The sequence below is a fragment of the Dama dama genome, chromosome 5 (assembly GCF_033118175.1).
Source record: "Dama dama isolate Ldn47 chromosome 5, ASM3311817v1, whole genome shotgun sequence".
NCBI lineage: Eukaryota > Metazoa > Chordata > Mammalia > Artiodactyla > Cervidae > Dama > Dama dama.
In genome coordinates, this window is record NC_083685.1 from 65855836 (window position 1) to 65877785 (window position 21950).

General features: G+C 38.9%; 1 protein-coding gene across 1 annotated transcript in view; it reads right to left on the minus strand.

Annotated features, from left to right (window-relative positions):
* RNF175 (ring finger protein 175) overlaps positions 1-21950 on the minus strand; it is a 53282-nt gene that overhangs the window by 20525 nt on the left and 10807 nt on the right. The window contains exon 2 of the mRNA XM_061142540.1: positions 10255-10409. Within this exon, the coding sequence (XP_060998523.1) occupies positions 10255-10409 (155 nt within the window). The remainder of the gene's footprint in view (positions 1-10254; positions 10410-21950) is intronic.

Consider the following 21950-nt stretch of genomic DNA (forward strand, 5'->3'; position numbering starts at 1 on the left):
TAGAAGGTCAAACCAGCCACAACATTCATTCTCTAAGCCAAAGCCTAATCCAGAGCAGGGCCCTAACTCTCTTCAATTCCCTGAAGGCTGAGAGGTGAGGAAGCTGCAGAAGAAAAGTTTGAAGCTAGCAGAGGTTGGTTCATGAGACATAAGGAAAGACCCTGTCTCCGTAACAAAAGTGCAAGGTGAAGCAGTCAGCGCTGATGTGGAAGCTGCAGAAAGTTGCCCAGAAGATCTAGCTAAGATAATTAACGATGGTGGCAGCAGGAAATTGGGGCTTCTCTAGTGGCTCTGTGGCAAAGAATCCACCTGCCAAGCAGGAGACAGGGGTTCAGTCCTTGGGTTGGGAACACCCCCTGGAGAAGGAAATGGGAATCCACTCCAGTATTCTTGTCTGGGAAATCCCATGGACAGAGGAGCCTGGTGGGCTACAGTCCATGGGGTCGCAAAGAGTCAGAAATGACTTAGTGACTAAACAACAGATTTCAACATAGACAAAACAGCCTTCTATTGGAAGATGTCATCTAGGACTTTCATACTTAGAGAGGAGAAGACAATGCCTGGCTTCAAAACTTCAAATGACAGGCTGACTCTCTTGTTAGGGTCTAATGTGGCTGGTGACTTTCAGTAGAAGCCTAAGATTTGAATATCTTAGGGTCCTGAAGAATTATGCTTGGTCTACTCTGCTTTTGCTATATAAATGGAACAACAAAGCCTGGATGGCAGCTCATCTGTTTGCAACATGGCTTACCGAATACTTACTAACCCTCAGGGAAAAAGATTCATGATACTGCTGCTCATTGACAGTGCCCCTGGTCATTCAAGAGCTCTGATGGAGATGTAAAATGAGATGAGTGCTTTTATGCCTGTAACACAACATCCATTCTTCAGCCCATGAATCAAGGACCGATTTTGAATTTCAATTCTTATTAGTTAAGAAGTACATTTCATAAGGCTACAGCTGTCATAAATAGTGATTCCTCTAATGGATCTGGGCAAAGTAAATAAAAAGCCTTCTGGGAAGGATTCACCATTCTAGATGCCATTAAGAACACTTGTGATTCATGGGAAGAGATCAGAATATCAACAATGACAGGGGTTTGGAAGAAGTTGATTCCATCCCTCATGAATGACTTGGAGGAATTTAAGCCTTTAGTGGAGGAAGGAGTTGCAGATGTGGTGGAAATAGCAAGGCAGCAAGAATTCAAAGTGGAGCCTGAAGAATTGCTGCAGTCTCATGATAAAACAAATGAGGAGTTGCTTCTTATGGATAAGTAAAGGAAGTGGTTTATTGGGATGGAATCTACTCCTGGTGAAGATGCTGTGAAGACTGTTGAAATAACAAAGGGTTTAGAATATTACATAAACTTAGTTGCTAAAGAAACAGCAGGGTGTGAGAAGACTGACTCCAATTTTGAAAGGAGTTCTATGTGGGTAAAATGCTATCAAACAGCACCACAGGCTACAGAGAAATCGTTCATGATAGAAAGAGTCAATCGATGCAGCAGACTTCACTGTCTTATTTGAAGAAATTGCCGCAGCCACCCCGACATTCAGCGACCACCAATCTGATCAGTCAGCAGCCACCAACTTGGAGGCAAGACCTTCCACCAGAAATAAGATTATAACTCCTTGAAGGCTCAGGTGATGGCTAGCATTTTTTAACAATAGATATTTTAAAATAAAGAAATGTACATCATTTCTTGGATATAATTCTGTCACACACTTAACAGGCTACAGTGTAGTATAAACATACATAGTATAAACTTTTATATGTACTGGGAAACCAAATAACTTGTGACTTGCTCTGTTGTGATAGTCACTTTATTACAGTGGTCTGGAACCTGACCCAAAAGGTATGCCTATATATTACATCCCTGAAACTTCCTTTTTTTGTAACTTGATGTTTGTGCTTCTTAATCCCTTTCACCTATTTCATTCCCCCACTCCCTTCCCCTGTGGCAACACCTGTTTTGTTCTCTGTATCTCTGACTCTGTTTCTATTCATTTGTTTGTCTTTTTTTTTATATTCCACATGCAAGTAGTGTATGATATTTGTCTTTGTCTGACTTCTAAACTTAGCATAACCTTCTAGGTCCATCCATGTCCTCAAGATATGCAAACTTTGGTTCTTTTAATGGCTGAGTAATATTCCATTTTACATATATACCCCATCTTCTTTATCCATTAATCTATTAAGGAACATCTAGGCTGCTTCCATATTTTGGCTATTGTAAATAATGCTGCAATGAACAGGGGGGTGCACACATGTTTTTAAGTTGGTGTTTTTACCCAAGCCATACCCTAAAGAAGAACTGCTAGATGGTAAGGTAATTGTATTTGAACACTGTTTTTCATTGTTTTTGTTGTTGCTGTTTTTTAGGAATCTCCATTCTGTTTTCCATAGTGGCTCCAACAATTTACAGTCCCATCTGCAGGGCACAAAGGCTCCCTTTTCTTCACATTCTTGCCAGCACTAATTATTTCTTGTCTTTTTGATAACCACAATTCTGACAGATGTGAGATAATATTTCATTGTGGTTTTGATTTCCCCGGATGACTGATGAGCATCCTTCATGTGCCTGTTGGCCATTTGTATGCCTTCTTTGGGAAAATGAGGACCTTCAGGTCCTTGGCCCATTTTTACAATGAATTGTTTGGTTTTTCAATATAGAGTTGTATGAGTTCTTCATATATTTGGAGATAAACCCCTTATTGAACATATCATTTTCAAATATCTTCTCCCATTCAGTCGGTTATATTTTCATTTTTGTTGATGGTTTCTACTGCCATGTAAAAACTTTTTAGCTTGATGTGGTCCCATTTGTTTATTTTTGCTTTTGTTGCCCTTGCCTGAGAAGACAGATCAAAAAATATTGCACAGACTGATGCCAAAGAGTGTCCTGACTATGTTTTCTCCTGGGATTTTTATGGTTTCAGGTCTTACACTTAAGCCGTCAATCCATTTTGAGTTTATTTTTGTATATAGTGTAAGAAAATGGTGTAGTTTCATGCTTTTATATGTAGCTGTCTGGTTTTCCCAACACCATTTACCAAAGAGACTGTCTTTTCTTCACTGTATTTTCTTGCCTCCTTTATTGTAGATTAATTGATCACATTAGTGTGGGTTTATTTCTGCACTCTCTATTTCATTGATCTAAATGTCTGTTTCTGCCAGTACCATACTGTTTTGATTACTATAGCTTTGTAGTATGGTTTGAAATCAGAGAGTGTGATACCTTCAGCTCTGTTCTTTCTCAAGACTTTTTTAGCTGTCTGGAGTCTTTTGTGGTTCCATACAAATTTTAGAACTATTTGTGAAAAATGCCATTGGTATTTTAATAGGGATTGCATTGAATCTGTGGGTTGCCTTGGCTAGTATCGATTTTTAACCATATAAATACTTCCAGTTCATAAGACTGGTATGTTTTTCTATTTATTTGTGTCATCTTCAACTTATTTTATCATTGTCTTAGAATTTTCTAAGTACAGGTCTTTTACTTCCTTAGGTAGGTTATTCCTAGATATTTTATTCTTTTTGATGCTATGATAAATGGGACTGTTTCCTTAATTTCTATGTTTCATAGTTCATTGTTAGTGTATAGAAATGCAACATGTTTCTTTGTATTCATTTTATATCCTGCAACTTCACCAAATTTATTAATGACTTCTAGTAGTTTTCCAGTGGCATCTTTATAATTTTCTATTTATAGTACTATGTCATCTGCAAACAGTGGCAGTTTTACTTCTTCCTTTCCAATTTAGATTCCTTTTATTTCTTTTTCTTCTCTGATTGCTATGGCTAGGACTTCCAAAACCAAATTGTATAAAAAGGATGAGAGTGTGTATCCTTGCCTTGTTCTGATCTTAGAAGATAATTGTTCAGTTTTTCACTGTTGAATATGAGGTTAACTGTGGGTTTGTCATAGTGTTTATTATGTTGAGGCATGTTCCCCCATGCCCACTTTGTTGAGAATTTTTATCATAAATGGATGTAAATTTTGTCAAGTGCTTTTTTCTGAACCCATTCAGATGATCATGTGATTTTTATCATTTGTTTAGTTAATGTTATCATGTTGATTGATTTGTGGATGTTGAACTGTCCTTGCATTCCTGGAGTAAATCCCACTTGATCATCTTGTATGATTTTTTTCAATGTATTGTTGAATTGATTCCTAATATTTTTTAAGGATATTTGCATCTATGATCATCAGGGATACTGACCTGTAATTTTCTTTTCTTGTAGTGTTTTTGTTTGGTTTTGGTATCAGGCTAATACTAGCTTTATAGATTGAGTTTGAGAGTGTTCCCTTCTCTCTCTCTTTTTTTAAAAATAATTTGAGAAGTTTAACACTTCTTTAAATGTTTGGTAGAATTCCCTGTGAAGCCATTTTGTCCTGGATTTTTGTTTGTTGGAAGTTTTTTGAATACTGATTCAATTTCATTACTAGAAATTGGTCTATTCAGATTCTCTATTTTATATTGATTCAGTCTTGGAGGACTATATGTTTCTAGCTATTTATCCATTTCTTCTAGGTTGTCTAATTTGTTGGCATGTAATTGTTTGTAGTAGTCTCTTATGACTGTATGTTTATGGTTGTAATTTCTCCTGTTTCATTTCTGATTTTATTTGGGCCCTCTCTTTTTCTTAATGAGACTGGCTAAAGATTCATCAATTTTGTCTCTTTTCAAAGAAACAGCTTTTGGTTTTGTTGATCTCTTCTATCTTTAAAAGTCTCTATTGCATTCATTTTCACTTTGCTTTTTATTATTTCCATTCTTCTACTAACTTTTGGCTTTGTCTGTTCTTCTTTTTTCTGGTTCCTTTAGATTTAAATTTGTTTATTTGAGATTTTTCTTGTTTCTTGAGGTACACCTGTATTGCTATAAACTTTCCTCTTAAAACTGATTTGCTGCATCCCATAAGTTTTGGACCTTTGTGTTTCCATTTTCATTTGTCCTGAGGTGTTTTTTGATTTCCTTTTTTTTTTTTTATTGCTTTGTTGACCCATTGGTTGTTTAGTAGCACATTGTTTAGTATCTATATGTTTGCATTTTTTCCAGATTTCTTCCTGTAGTTGATTTCTACTTCTATACATATTATGATTAGAAAAGGTACTTGACATGATGTTGATATTCTTAATTTATTGACACTTGTTTGACATATGGTCTAGCATGTTATCTATCCTGGAGAATGTTCCATGTGCACTTGAAAAGAATGTGTATTCTGCAGTTTTTGGATGCAATGTTGTATATACATCTATTAAGTTTATCTGATCTAATCATTTAAGGCCCATATTTCCTGATTGATTTTCTATCTGGGTGATCTATCTATTGATATAAATGAAATATTAAAGTCCCCTGCTAATACAGTATTGCTGTCAATCTCTCCCTTTATGTCTGTTAATATGTGCTATATGTATTTAGGTGCTCCTATCTTAGGTGCATAAATATTGCCAAATGTTATATTCTTTTCTTGGACTGACCCCTTTATCATTTTGTAGTCTTTTTCTTTTGTTTTAGTCTTTGTTTTAAAGTCTACCATTTCTGATGTAAATATTGCTCTCCTAGCTTTCTTTCAGTTTCCACTTAGAAGGAATATATTTTCCATCTTTTCACTTTCAGTCTCCGTGTATTTTTGGATCTGATGTGTGTCTCTTGAAGCTAGCATATAGATGGGTTTGAGTTTTTAATCCATTCGGTCACCCTATGTCCTCTGATTAAGTATTTAGTCTATTTACATTTAAAGTTCTCATATATATGCTTACTGCCATTTTGTTCATTGTTTTTTGGTCGTTTTTATAGTTCCTTTCTCCTTCTTTTATTCTCTTCCCTTACAGTTTAGTGACTTTCTTCAGTGTTTGCTTAGAGTTCTTTTCACTTTATTTTTTTTGGTATATCTGTTGTGGGTTTTTGGTTTGTGGTTCATGAGTTTCATATATATGGACCTGTGTGTATATATATATATACACACACACACACATATTATATATATATACACACAGGGATTTGTTTTGAACTGATGGTCACTTATTTGAATGCATTCTAAAAGTATTACGTTCCTACTCCTCTCCAGCCCATGTTTTATGGGTTTGACATCATATTTTATATCTTTTTGCTTTGTGTATCCCTGAACTACTTATTGTAGTTATAATTTATTTTACAGATTTTGTCCTTTCATCTTCATGTTGGTGGTTGACCCACTGACTTCACCAGTGGATTTACCTTTACCAGTGAGTTTTTTCCTTTCATATATTTTCTTATTTCTAGTTATGGCTAGTTGTTTTCCACTTACAGAAAACCCTTCAACATTTCTTGTGAGGCTGGTTTAGTGGTGATGACTCTTAGTTTTAGCTAATCTGGAAACCTCTTTATTTCTCCTTTGATTCTGAAGGAGAAATTACCTTTGTTGGGAAGAGTATTCTTATTTGCAACTTAAAAAAAAAAATTCTTTTAGCACTTTAAATATATCCTGACACTCTCTTTTGGCTTGTAAAGTTTCTGCTGAAAAATCAGTTTATAGCTTTAGGGGGGTTCCCTGGCATGTCATTCATTTTTCCTTGTTGTCTTCCAAATTTTGTCATCATCTCTAACTTTTGCCATTTTAACTCTGGTTTGTGTTGGTGTGGATCACATGCTTTGGGTTCATCATGCTTTGGATTCTCTGTGCTTCCTGGACCTCTATGTGTTTCCTTTCCCTGGCTTAGGGAATTTTTCTTCAAAGAAGTTTTCTGTCATTTTCTTTCTCTCTTCTCCTTCTCAGACTCCCAAAATGTGAATGTTAGTATACTTGAGCTTGTCCCAGAGGCCCCTTAATGTATCCTCGTTTTTAAAAATTCTTTTTGTTGTTGTTCTGATTCAATGACTTCTACTGTCTTCCAGTCACTGATCCATTCTTCTGTATCATCTAATCTGCTGGTGATTCCCTCTAGTGTATTTTTTGTTTCAGTTATCATATCCTTCAGCTCTGATTGGTTCTTTTATGTTTTCTAACTATTTGTTGAAGTTCTCACTGTGTTAATCCATTTTTCTCCTGAGATTTGTGAGCATCTTTATGACCATCACTGAGCTCTTTATCAGATAAATTGCTTACCTCTGTTTCATTATTTTTTTTTCCTGGAGTTTTATTTTGTTCTGTTCTTTTGAAAAAAATTCCTTTGTCTCCTCTTATTTGACTTTTTGTGTTTGTTTCTGTGAATCAGGTATAACAACTCCCCTGCAGTCTTATAGGCGTGGCTTTGTGTACCAGATTGCTTTGTGGACTGTGTTTTCCAGGCAACCTGGCAAGCTGGCTTGGACTGGAGTTGGCATGGGCTGGGGATTTCCCAGGGTGTGCCTGTAGCCAGGGTTATTTTAAAAGACGCTGTGCTTCACTGAGTCCCAGTTAAAAGGGATCTTAGGAAACATTATGATTTAAACGAGGATTTGTGACCTTGTCTGAGAAATGACTTGTCATTTACATTATTTCTATGGTGAAATGCTTTCTCTGCTTCAAGCAATTGACATACCACCATTATCTAGACAGCATTTTCTATAGGTGTAATCCTGTCCCATCAGGGGATCAGCAATGGGGAGTCACCTGGAGCAGGAAACTCCCAGGGGCTGCAGAAGGTGTCTCAAATGACGGTGAGGTTGTGTCGTCTATAAAAGGGCAGAGAGGACTTTCGGGGTCTTTCTGCCACAGTGACTCCTTGGGCTACTGGTCCTTATGACGTAGTGCTGAGCACTGTGGAACACTGGTTAGTGCATGAGATAAAGGCAGAAGTTAATGCTGCCAAAAATGGCGATGCTGGGAAAAGTGGCTGCTCTAAGAGGACCTTCCCTCCACCTGCACAGTACCGTTAGCACCAGAGTGGGCTTCCTTCAACTCTCCACATATTCTCTGCCTTGAGAGTCTCTGCTCAAGGTTGTGCCAGCATTAGAGGTGTGTCTGCTTACTAACCGAACTGCAGGGTTTCTCTATGCAAAGCAGCTGGTTACCATAATTAAGCCGCAACATGCTCTTGGGGCAGGGGCTTTGCACTCCAATAGTCTGTGGCTTGATTCTGGGCTCCCTGGCTTACTGCCTACGGGACCGTGGCCCCCTGCCTAGCTTTTCTTCCTACAATTTCTTCGTTTATAAAGTGGGGGAGGGGGACAGGTAACACCAGCTCCTAAAGCCATCCTAAAGATTATGGGAAAAAATGTAGTAACATTTAAACGAACTGACATGTTAAACGTTCAATATGTCATATCATTGTAATAGAAGTGTTATGTTTTCCAAACCTATCCTTCCCTGCCCCCATTCAAGTCTTCCTGTTTGTTGGCAGTATGAGTTTGTAGAGCCCAGAACTCCCTTGCTATTCAAATTACACTGGAAACAGATATGCCAGATTAGAAACTGTGTTCGTGTCAGAGCAGCCTCCACAAAGGGAAGCTTGGCTTTGGGCTGGAATTGATGTGATCGGTCCCAGCTCTTTGTGGCTGGCCTGTGGCCTGTTTTTGAGCCTGAATATTGCTTGACAGAAACCTGACTGTAGTAGAGAGGAAACCCACTTCCCTTCCTCTGTTCTCTCTCCCACAGAGAGAACTCTGTGGAGAGGCGTACTCTGGGAGAGGAATAACCAGTTTTTAAACTGCACTGGTACGAGAGATGCCTCTCGGGTTTGCCCTCTGCACCATGCGAACCTGCTCTGACCAGCTTTCCTCACTTGCCATGCAGCCCGCCACTCCCAAATGGAACACAGTGAGACTCACCTATAACGTGAGGAGTAAGCAAGCACCCAAAGACCCATACGGCCCTTTCTCAGACCCGGAACTTCTCTGTCCAGATTGCTTTTCTGGAAGGAACAGAGCCCTCATATGATACCCCCGTTGTCTCCTAGAATGTTAGTAGAGCATCTTGGCTCTCAGACTGTGCCAAGGCGAGGAGCTGAAGGGCAGGAAGAAGTTGGAGGAGGAGCAGTGGAGGGCATGGGGCTCTGGCCATCTGAGGTATAGGAGCAATGAAGCACCATGAGCAGCATTTGGGTATTTTAGGCATTGGAGTTCCTCTTCACCAGCAGAGAAATAACTGCGTGTAGCTCAGTAGAAAAATGAAGCATTCTCATGGAAACAGAATGTGAATTGCATTCAGGAGATGAAAACTAGTACATTTAAATTCATCCAAAATGTAGATCTCTTTCACAAGCCTTAAACAATTTATAAAATGTATAGCATTTTGTAAGAAGGAGAAAGGGTACTGTATGTCCATTTACTGCTGGGTAAGCCAGGCCCTACAAAGGCTGTGTAAAACCCTAAACTGGCCAGCTTAGAAGGTTTCTTAAATCACCCTAAAGCTGTCCCTGAAGTGGGGTTAAACTAAAATACTCATAAACCTGGAATTCATTTACTTGAATGTCAGCTTTCATCATTACATTTATTTATCTGGTTTCTCTCACTGAATATATTTTCCTTTCTCCAAAGCAGAAGTAAAAGTTGATATCTGCCTCCCCCACTTCTCTAGAGAATTACAAATGAGCATGCGAATGGCTAAATAATCATAACAATGTATCATGGATACTTCTGATTTATTCTCCAACACAGATCAAAATCTGACATTATCTTTTTACCACTGAACACTACACATTTTCTCTTTATCTCATCAGTTTTATCTGAATTGGATTCAGATCTTCTCTATAGAACACAGACAGCAAGAACAAACTTGTGGACACATTATGAGATTATGAGATTATAAACACTTTGGAAAGATTAGTGAATGATCTGATGGAATTATATACATTTCAAGAGGTTGGCAGTGGTAACTAAAGTGAGCGTTGGAATATTAAAGCCTCATTTGTTATGTGAGTAATAGCTTGTCTGTTGCTTATGATTTATCAGATGTGAAATACGTACATAGTTGTTAGAAGTGCAAACTTCTAACTCTTATTTTATGATAAAATGTCTGTGTCCTAACTTAGCATAGAACCCTATAAAATGCTGAGCTAAAAATCAACATGCAAATAGTGCTCTAGAAAATTTAAACAATGGTTTCACTTCTCTTCCTCCTGGCCTTCACTAGCTATTGTCTAAAACAATAAGATTTACAGGCATGTCTGAATCCCCATTAAATATGAATGTGAACGCACAGCAGTAGAGCAAGTCTCCAAACAGTTTTGCAACAAAGGGTCAAAGAGGTGTAACACCCTACTCCCCATCAGGAAAAAGGAAATCAAATATACTTTCTCATGGTTGAACTGAAGGGTGTGCTGGGGAAGGAATGAACGGAATACATACCGTGGTGTTCTCCCTGAGAGGGGTTTTCGGGTGGCTCTGAAGAGGATGTAGCTGGTAATAACTGAGAACATTCCCCACATAGACAGAAATCGCCACCAGTAAAGTTTTATCGTGAAATACAAAGGGACAACCCACATCTGCAACAGGGTCACCAGCTGTCAGAAAGATGAACAGAAAGTCTCCTTCAATGACTGAGGGTCAGGCAGCATGTCTACTATTGACGATTCAGAAGCTACTCTGGGTTAGGGGTTGGGGGAGCCACCTTCACCACCCTGCCTGGGACATGGCGCCCGGTCACCACCCCACTGCAAGCTGTTCTGTACATGCAAAGCCCTGAAGGACACAGTTATTTGAACATTCAGATGGGAAATAATCCAAAATATCCATTTTCCATCACCTCCTGCAGATATTTCAGATGAGAGGAACTTTAGGCTGCATCAGCTCTGCGATGTTGGACAAAAGATTGCACTTCAGCTGTAAAGTTGGGGACCACAATGCCTGCTTTCCTGTGCTGACTCAAAGTGAGAGTGTTAGTCACTTCGTCGTGTCTGACTCTTTGTGACTCCGTGGACTGTAGTCCAGCAGGCTCCTCTGTCCATGGTATTTCCCAAGCAAAATTGCCGGAGTGGGCTGCCATTCCCTTCTCCAGGGGATCTTCCTGACCCAGGGATAGAACCTGGGGCTCCCGCATTGCAGGAAGATTCTCTACTTTCTGAGCCACCAGGGTGGGAAGCAAATGATATCACAGCAGTAAGGGCTCAAGAAACATGCTGGGCTGCAGGGAGCAGGGGCTATAGTTGCTCTCACGGCACAGATACACACGCACGGCGATGGCAAGGGAGGAGGTGGTGTCAGGGCACGTCCCGTCTGTCCCAGAGCGCTCTGTGGGGCTAACCCTCACATCCTGACTGTGCGGTGACCTTGCCTCTGATGACTGGGCCTGTAAACCACCGTTTGCTTCTTGTCTTTTTTCTTCATTACTGGTGCCCTTTCCAGGCGGTCCCAGGTAGGAATCAAACTCTTTCCTGTCCCTTCTGTGTCACCCCCTTGTGGCCTGTACCGCTGACCTGAGTCCCAGTAGCCTTCAGAAGGTCCCTCAAGTTGACTGGCCTCAGCTCCGCATGGCAGGAAGCAGGACAGACTGAACTGATGGGCTGTGGGTCAATGATTGCATACAGCTACCACAGTGACACTTTTACTCTACAGATCAGGCCTAATGCCAGCTACTCACCTCCTGGTAAAAAGCAGATTGGTCAGGGAAGGGAAAGGCTACCCACTGCAGTATTCTGGCCTGGAGAATTCCATGGACGAAGCCCATGGGGTCGCAAAGAGTCAGACACGACTGAGCGACTTTCACTTTCACTTTTTTCACTGGAACAGTAGCAATAACCCTTGGTCTTTTATGTTTTAGAACATGTGACTAACTGCCTATATTTGCTCAGCATTAATATATTAGGTGGACGGCAAAGGTGGTTGTCTCACGTGTGGAGTTAAATTGGTAATACTCTGTTCAGGGAGATTCTGAGCCTGGGTCCTGTCTGATCAATTGATCACGCCTGCCAGTGATGTGGAGTCATCAGAGCATACATGTCACATGTCTGTCATCTGAGTATAAACAAGACTTATGTTGTTAGTTTCTTCATCTTTGTGATTAAAAATAGGCGGCTTAGAAAGAAGTTTCTGGGTATACTTTTGGGTCCTTTAATAAGAATTTCGTTACAATAACCTCAAGGTCAATAATCAGAATTATTTGATAGAACTTCAAGATGTAAATGAACTGCAGCCTTTCTTCTTTCCATGTCAAATAAGAAGACATTTTCCAGGCTTTTTATTCTTTTTAATTCTTCTTAAATGGGCTGGATCTGAAGTCTTCTTAGAGTTGCTCTAAATTTTCTTTCAAATACACACAAGACGGCAGAGTAGAAGGACGTGAGCTCATCTTCTCCTGTGAGAACTCGAAAATTGCAACTCGCTGCTGAACAACCACTGACAGGAAAATTTTAGATCCTTTCTTTGGATCCCACCGAAAAAAGATACACCACATCCAAGGGTAAAGGAGAAACCCCAGCAAGATGGTAGGAGTGGCAAAATCACGTTTAGAATCAAAACCCCATACCGGCCAGAGATGCTCAGAGGGCTCAAACAAAACCTGGTGCACACCAGGACCCAGAGACCCCACAGAGACTGATCTGCTCAGTCTCTGGCTGAGGAGGCCTTACCAATAGCTGAGAAAAGAAGGGAAGCAAAAGGCAAAGGAGAAAAGGAAAGATATATCCAGCTGAATGCAGAGTTCCAAAGAATAGCAAGGAGAGATAAGAAATCTTTCCTAAGTAATCAATGCAAAGAAATAGAGGAAGACAATAGGATGGGAAAGACTAGAGATCTCTTCAAGAAAATTAGATACCAAGGGAATATCTCATGCAAAGATGGGCACAATAAAGGACAGAAATGGTATGGACCTAATAGAAGAAGATGATATTAATTAAGAAGAGGTGGCAAGAATAAACAGAAGATCTTCATGGCCCAGATAACAATGATGGTGTGATCACTCACCTAGAGCCAGACATCCTGGAGTGCAAAATCAAGTGGGCCTTAGGAAGCATCACTACAAACAAAGCTAGTGGAGGTGATGGAATTCCAGCTGAACTATTTCAAATCCTAAAATATGATGCTGTTAAAGTGCTGCACTCAATATGCCAGCAAATTTGGAAAACTCAGTAGTGGCCACAGGGCTGGAAAATGTCAGTTTTCATTCCAATCTTAAAGAAAGGCAATACCAAAGAATGTTCAAACTACTGCACAATTGCACTCATTTCACATGCTAGCAAACTAATGCTCAAAATTCTCCAAGCTAGGCTTCAACAGTACATGAACCAAGAACTTCCAGATGTTCAAGCTGGATTTAAAAAAGGCAGAGGAACCAGAGATCCTCTGGTTATTGCCAGTTAGCAATAGAAAAAGCAAGAGAATTTCAGAAAAACGTCTTCTGCTTTATTGATTATGCCAAAGCCTTTGACTGTGTGGATCACAACAAACTGTGGAAAATTCTTCAAGACATAGGAATACCAGACTACCTTACCTGCCTCCTGAGAAATATGTATGCAGGTCAAGAAGCAGTAGTTAGAACCAGACATGGAACAACAGACTGGTTCCAAATGGAGAAAGGAATAGGACAGGAATGTATATTGTCACCTTGCTTATTCAACTTATACGCAGAGACTGGACTGGTTAGCGCTGAAGAACTGATGCTTTTGAACTGTGGCGTTGGAGAAAATTCTTGAGAGTCCCTTGGACTGTAAGGAGATCCAACCAGTCAATCCTAAAGGAAATCAGTCCTGAATATTCATTGGAAGGATTGATGCTGAAGTTGAAACTCCAATACTTTGGCCAGTTGATGTGAAGAACTGATTCCTTAGAAAAGACCCTGATGCTGGGAAAGATTGAAGGTAGGAGGAGAAGGGGACAACAGAGGATGAGCTGGTTGGATGGCATCACAAACTCTGAGCAAGCTCTGAGAGTTGGTGATGGACAGGGATGCCTGGCGTGCTGCGGTCCTGAGTCGTAAAGAGTCAGACACGACTGAGCAACTGAACTGAACTGAAATCGTCTTTCAGAGAACACTACAATTGTTATTATACATATGAATTTGAGAGGAAGGCATGGCAACCCACTCCAGTATTCCTGCATGGAGAATCCCCATGGACACCGGCAGCTTAGTGGGCTACAATCCACGGGGTTGCAGGGTCAGACACGACTGAGTAAGTAAGCACAGCACAACATAGCATATGCATTTGAACAAAAATATACATGGTGAAGGGCTTTCCTGGTGGCTCAGATGGTAAAGTGTCTGCCTGTAACGCAGAAGATCCGGTTCGATCCCTGGGTTGGGAAGATCCCCTGGAGAAGGAAGTGGCAACCCACTCTAGTACTCTTGACTGGAAAATCCTATGGATGGAGGAGCCTGGTAGGCTACAGTCCATGGGGTCGCAAAAAGTTGGACATGACTGAGCAACTTCACTTTACGTTGCTTTTTTTATACATGGAGAAAATCTGAAGTAACTGTTTGGAGAGTTCAGGAAAAGATATCTTACAACATACTTTTTTTTTTGTTTATCAGGCAATACTTTCAAGGAAGAGTAAATATTCATTACTTCTGCCTGAATTAACCAGATCATTGCTTTCATTTTCCATCCTATTTTGTAGGTATGGTCAAAGCCAATGAATGAGTTTGCACCTTTATTTGTGAAACTGAGATAAATATGTATATGTGTATCCAAACAGGTAAAACAAGTTTTACTGAAGGAAGCAGAATAGTTTTCATGAGGGCCAGAAACCACATGCTAGGTAACCAGGACCTAAGATGTTTCATTTAGCACTCAGCATCAACAACTTTTAAGATTTTTATGTGGACCATTTTAAAAGTCTTCCTTGTGTTTGTTACAGTATTGCTTCTGTTTTATATTTTGGTTTTTTGAATGAGGTCTGTGGGATCTTAGCTTCCAACCAAGGATTGAAACCACACCCCCTGAATTGGAAAGGGAACTCTTAGCCACTGGATTGCCAGGGAAGTCTCTGACTCTACTATTGATAATGACAGTGTGCAGTCCCTCAAAAAAGTCTCCTCAGTATTTAGGTCATTCATTTCTTATAACTGATCACCAAGATTGTTATCTATGATAAATTATAGCCTCTGGCTTTTTAAAGTTCATTATTCTGGTATTAAAGAAGGAAATGGACATGAACCCCATCTTTCAAAATCTGATCATCTGTCACTTGCATTTTTCATCTTTTTGCTTTAAGTTATGATTCACTTTTACATTTACCCTGTAAAATGCTGAATTTTTAAAAAAATGAATAAGATTCAGTTCATTTTAATTTAGAGAAACTCTCATGCTTCTATATTTTATACTTTAGATTATAAGTAAAAATTTATAAAACTAATCCTTCTCCTCTAATCAGTGGTGCTATGTTCTAACTATAGTTTGAAGCAATGACTAGATTATATTTTTATAAAGCTAATTCTTTCCCTGTAGAGCTATAAGTTCGACCCATTTCTAGAAGATGCCAAATTTCTCTTACTTGATGCCTGGATTTAATGAACAATAAATAACAATGCTCAATTTATAGACATGCTACTTTTAAAAAATAGGCCTTGGAGATGAGAAATAAAAGGAAAGTAAAAAATCATTATGATGTATTATGTATGCAAATATTAATTTCTTGACTATCTTTAAAGTGGAATACTCAGAGTCATGTTTTCTCAACATGCAAGGGGAAAGGTCAGAAGTTTGCATTATGAATTCAGTAACTGCATGAGAAGTCATTTTGAAATGATGGCCACATTTCAAAGCAATTTAAAAGATTATTTATCAATTTCCAGAAGAGTTAGAACTGCTCATTTTTAATAGTAACTGCCACATGTGAAATGTAGGAATGTTGTGCCTCATAAGTAAGCACATGAAATATGTGAAACTGAGGCGCATACATGCAGAGGAGGAAGCCTGGCAGCTGGGACACATTAATAATGCCAGAGGGGTCAGCATCTGGGCATGTGTGGATAAAACACATCTGCATTCCTGGTGAAGGGCAGAATCCAGATCCCATGCATCTGGATCACATCACCCTGCCTTCCCCGCCCACACATCATGGCAGGAGGAACTTCCTGACTAAGATGCTGCTGAAAGGTACCATGTTTGTTATTGTAGCTACGCACATAATGAAAATGAAAAGAGCTGCTAATTGTGTCAAAACAAAGGAATCTTCTCATTTGTCTAGTTGTACAGGATGTTGAATGAGTCACACAATATGAAAGGAGAGAAAAAAAGGAAAGTTATGTGATGCTCTTTGCACTGCAAATCCCAAACTATCTGCAACCATTTGTACATGTGTCTGTATGTGTTTATATGGGTGGGGCTGGATGCAGAGCAGAGGTATGCTCAAAGGGAAGGTGAAAATTATCATGAGAATACCTGATGCCGGGAAATATTGCTGCTACCAGTTCAAACAAGTAAAAGTATGGAATCTTGGCATAGGAAGGGCTCTTAGAAATTCACTAGGTCCATATTTCTATCTTCAAGTCAGTTGACTTGATTTTGCTGTTTAAACTCTTAAAGGCGATTCTGCAGACGCATACATACATACATACATATATATATAGCGCTACTGGTAAAGAACATGACTGCCAATGCAGGAGATATAAGAGACACAGGTTCAATCCCTGGGTCAGGAAGATCCCTGGAGGAGGGCACAGCAACCCACTTCAGTGTTCTTGCCTGGAGAATCCTATGGACAGAGGAGCCTGGCGGGCTACAGTCCATGGGGTCTCAAAGAGTCAGACATGACTGAAGTGACTTAGCACACATGCAAATACAACTATGGATATATTAGTGTCTTGTCTCATTTTAAAAAGATTCAAACATAATACTTTATTGGTACAATAATATGTTCTAGTGTTTCACAGCTATTATTAATAGGCAGTATGTTTGATTTAAATAGAGCAAATTTTCAGTCTGTGGCAAAGTACTTGCCTGTGTATTGAGGCAAGTTAATGGTATGTTTGAAGACAAAATTCTGTGTATTTAGTCATCAGGCTTTCTACTGATTTGAAGAGCAGTAGAAAAATTCTTTTTTGGTGCCCCACCCTCATTTCTTACAGATATGAAAATTAGGATACATAAAAGAAGGTGGTGAGGGTGTTGTTGAATGAAACTTTATTTTTTTATATTGAAATAAATTGCTTTTATTAACAGTGTAGAGAAAGATGAATACTTCTGAAAATGCATACATAAATTTAAATATATTTTCAAAACATCAAATATTTAGCATTTCCCACTATTTCACTATGGTGTTATCAAGTCAATTTGATTTCCCAACTGAATGAACACTCTCACACCTTCTTTTTCATGCAATGAACTGAATGGACTGTAATTTATGGTTACACTGTGTATTGTCACCAGGGGAAGAAATAGAGCTATATATAAAAGCATACATTTTTTCTTTCCTTAAAACTCCATCCCAGTCACCTTCAATGAACATTAGATTCAGGCTATGTTACTATTCCTTGGGCTACATGAATGCAATGTGGAACTCTATGAGTTGCATGAATGGAAAAACAAAACTTCTTTTAAAATAAAATTAAAAGGAAATCATTTAGGTTAAATGAAGAATGACAGTATCATCTTGAAGAACAAAATCAAATTGTCCTAATGCACATTACTTGAAATGAAGATTTATAAACTATCAATTTGTTTATACCCTAAATACTATCTGCAGTAATGACATTATTAAAAAGAATGTATATTCATGGTTATGTTATCAGAAATGGGAAGAACTACCTCTCAAGAAGAACTCCTCAGAAGTGTTACCAATACAAGCATGTACTACTATCCAACAGCAGGCCAATAAGCTGAGAGATGGGATGTTGGAGCAAGGAATAGTAACTTTATTTGGAAAGCCAGAGAAGATGGTGGATTAGTGTTCCAAAGAATCATTTTATCTGAGTTATAATCCAGGCTTCTTTTATACACAAAGGAGAAGGGTGTGGCTGCTTATTGCAAATTTCATGGTGCTGGCTAGACCCAGGAAGAAATGTGATAATCCTTTGCTCTTGCCCTTGACCATGTAGGTCAGGATATTCCTGTAAACCTCCAACAAGACAAATGTTACTCTTTGTTTTGCAGTTTTTATCTCTGTATGAATGGAAATGTGTTATTTTTTCAGTCAAGCCTTGCAGGCATAGCCTTGAGAAAGTGCTACTATGTATATTTCAGGTTTTCAGCAACAACATTCTTTCATTATTTGAGGAGACAAAGTTGAAGAGTCAGCACGACTAAGCAACAGAACACAAAGGTTAGAGCTAAATGGAAAAATCCAATAGGAGTCAGGTTGTTTTCTGTTAAGAGATGGACCTTGCAAACACCAATTCCTCAATCATCTAGCAGATGACTACTTAATATGTTTGAATTTTAGGTTATCACCCAATAAAAAATGAGACCTTTTTTCCTTCTCCAAAGAACATATTCAAAATGCTTTAAAACTTGTTCTATTTAGGCATAAAATCTAGTCTGAAATTATGAGTATACTATTTTGGTCGTTAAGCAAAGTTATCTGGGTTACTAACACATTTATTCCATATTTAAAGTACCAGAAAATATTCCAGTTTTGGTAAAATATCATGATGGAGAGATGAAGTCACAGGAACAACAAACTGAGGCTCTGTGGTACTATGACTGGTGTTTCAAACTTTCAGTTCTTATATTACATGACCCAAGACTGATTCTCACTGCCAAGAAGTTAAAACCAATGTTTACCAAGTAGATGTGCAATTTGATATAAAAATTTATGAATATTTTGCTGTGTGCAAAATTTTAAATCATAATGCTGCTGCTGCTAAGTCGCTTCAGTTGTGTCCGCTCTTTGCAACCCCATAGACGGCAGCCTGCTAGGCTTTCCCGTCCCTGGGATTCTCCAGGCAAGAACACTGGAGTGAGCTGCCGTTTCCTTCTCCAATGCATGAAAGTGAAAAGTGAAAATGAAGTCGCTCAGTCGTATCCAACTCTTAGTGACCCAATGGACTGCAGCCTACTAGGCTCCTCAGTCCATGGGAGTTTCCATGCAAGAGTACTGGAGTGGGTTGCCATTTGAAACTTTATTTTTAATTAAATGCTGTTAAAAGCATTTGGAAGTAATTTAACTTTGAGGCTTTGCCTATGTTTCTACCATATTAACACTAGCAGATGGAAATAGAAAAATTCAAATATCCAGATGCTCAGTCGATACTGTGCTAAAAATACATCTGAAACTTTCAGATATTAAGCAGTATCTCTAACAAAATATCAAAACTTTTCTACTTTCTACTCACATGTTTTGGCATCACCTAGGAGCAGTTAATGGTATGTTTTCTTTTTTAAAAAATTTATTTGTTTTAATTGGAGGACAACTACTTTACAATATTGTGATGGTTTCTGCCACACATCAGTATGAATTGGCTGTAGGCATACCTGTGTCCCGCCATCCTGAACACCCCCACCTCCCTCCCCACCCCGTCCCTCCAGGTCGTCACACAGCACCAGCTCTGGGTGCCCGGAGTCACACACCAAACTCACACTGCTTACTGTTTTATACATGGGAATGCATATGTTTCAATGCTAGTCTCTCAAACCAGCCCACTCTCTCCCTCGCCCACTGAGTCCAAAAGAATGTTCTTTACATCTGTGTCTCCTTCGGCTGCCTTGCACATAGGATCACTGGTCCCATCTTTCTAGATTCTGTATATATGCATTAATATACGGTATTTGTCCTTCTCTTTCTGTGAATAGACATGGCCTATTCACTCTGTGTAATAGGCTCAAGGTTCATCCACTTCATTAGAACTGACCTAAACGTGTTCCCTTTTATGGCTGAGTAATATTCCATTGTGTATATGTACAACTTCCTTATCCATTCAATCTGTCAAGGTAGCTTCCATGTCCTGGCTGTTGTAAATAGTGTTGCAATGAATACTGGGGAACATGTGTCTTTTTCAATTCTGGATTCCTCAGGGTATATGCCCAGTAGTGGGATTGCTGGGTCATATGGTAGTTTTATTCCTAATTTTTAAAGGAATCTCCGCACCGTTCTCCATAGTGGCTGTATCAGTTTGCATTCCCACTAAAAGTGTAAGAGGGTTCCCTTTTCTCCACACTCACTCCAGCATTTATTGTTTGTAGACTTCTTGATGATGGTCAACTATGTGTAAAAGAATAAAATTAGAACACTTCTAACACCATACACAAAAATAAACTCAAATGGATTAAAGACTTAAATCTCAGGAAAACATCAGCAGAACACTCTCTGACATAAATCACAGCAAGATCCTCTGTGATCTACCTCCTAGAGTAATGGAAATAAAAAAAATAATAAACAAATGGGACCTAATTAAACTTAAAAGTTTTTGCACAATGAAGGAAACTATAAGCAAGGTGAAAATACAACCCCCAGAATGGGAGAAAATAATAGCAAACAAACAACAGATGAAGAATTAATCTCTAAAATCTACAAGCAGCTCATACAACTCAATACCAGAAAAACAAACAATACAATCAAAAAGTGGGCAGAAGACCTAAATAGACATTTCTCCAAAGAAGACATACAGATGGCTAATCAACTTTGCTTTCTTAATAACCTATTTCCTTTGCTTTAGGTAGTTATGATAAGCAGCTCTGATGTACACAGCTCCTACAGACAACACAACTGATCCTGTCTAGAGAAATTAAACGAGCACTTCAGAAGACAGACAAATTTGTTAAAAACTGTATCTGAAAAAGTTCTGAGCTTTTGGATTTGTCTCTTGCTTCTGAAGAACATGGTTCAAATTATGCAGGAAATAATGTGAAAGTAATAATACTTTATGCATAATAAATAATACCTTCAGGGCATAAATTTATCTAAAATAATAATACCTTCTGGGCACAAAGCTGTTCACACATATTATTGTGTGTACTTCCTACTTTTTTCCTAACTTCTTCCCCTTTTAAAAACAATCTGTAAACTCTCACTCCTGCCATTTTTCACTGATTTACAGAGTTGTCCATCCCAGTACACATAAATAGGACCATCAGAATTTTTTAACCCATAGCCACGGGAAACAACCTTGTCAACAAGGGATCATGTGCAGCTCCTCCTGCCTTCATCTCATGGACGCCTCCAGTTTCCAGAGGCAGGGTGATCTCGGTTGGTTTCCAAGACAAACCATCCAATATCACAGTGGTCCAAGTCTATGCTCCGACCACTGATGTCAAAGAAGCTGAAGCAGAATGATTCTATGAAGACCTACAAGACCTTCTACAACTAACACCAAAAAAAAAAAAAAAAAAAAAAGATGCCCTTTCATCACAGGTTATTGGAATACAAAAGTAGGAAGTCAAGAGATACCTGGAGTAACAGGCAAGTTTGCCCTTGGAGTACAAAATGAAGCAAGGCAAAGGTTAACAGAATTTTGCCAAGAGAACGTACTGGTCATAGCAAATGTCCACTTTCAACAACACAAGAGACAACTCTACAACTGGACATCACCAGATGGTCAATACTGAAATCAGATTGATTATATTCTTTGCAGCCAAAGATGGAGAAGCTCCACAGTCAGCAAAAACAAGACCTGGAGCTGACTGTGACTCAGATCATCAGCTCCTTATTACAAAATTCAAGCATAAATTGAAGAAAGTATGGAAAAACATAAGACCATTCAGGTATGACTGAAATCAAATCATTTATAATTATACATTGGAAGTAACAAGTAACAAGTCAATTCAAGGCATTAAATCTGGTAGACAGCATGCCTGAAGAACTATGGATGGAGGTTTGTAACACTGTACAGGAGGTGGTGACCAAAACCATTCCCAAGAAAAAGGAATGCAAGAAGGCAAAGTGGTTGTCCAAGGAGCCTAACAAATAACTGAGAAAAGAAGAGAAGCAAGAGGCAAAGGAGAATGGAGAGTTTGAGAGAACAGCAAGAAGGTATAAGAAAGTCTTCTTAAGTGAATAATGCAAAGAAACAGAGGGAAACAATAGGATGGGAAAGACTAGAGATCTCTTCAAGAAAATTAGGGATACCAAGGGAACACTTCATGCAAAGATAGGCACAACAAAGGACAGAAACGGTATGGACCTAACAGAAGCAGAAGATATTAAGAAGAGGTAGCAAGAATACACAGAAGAAC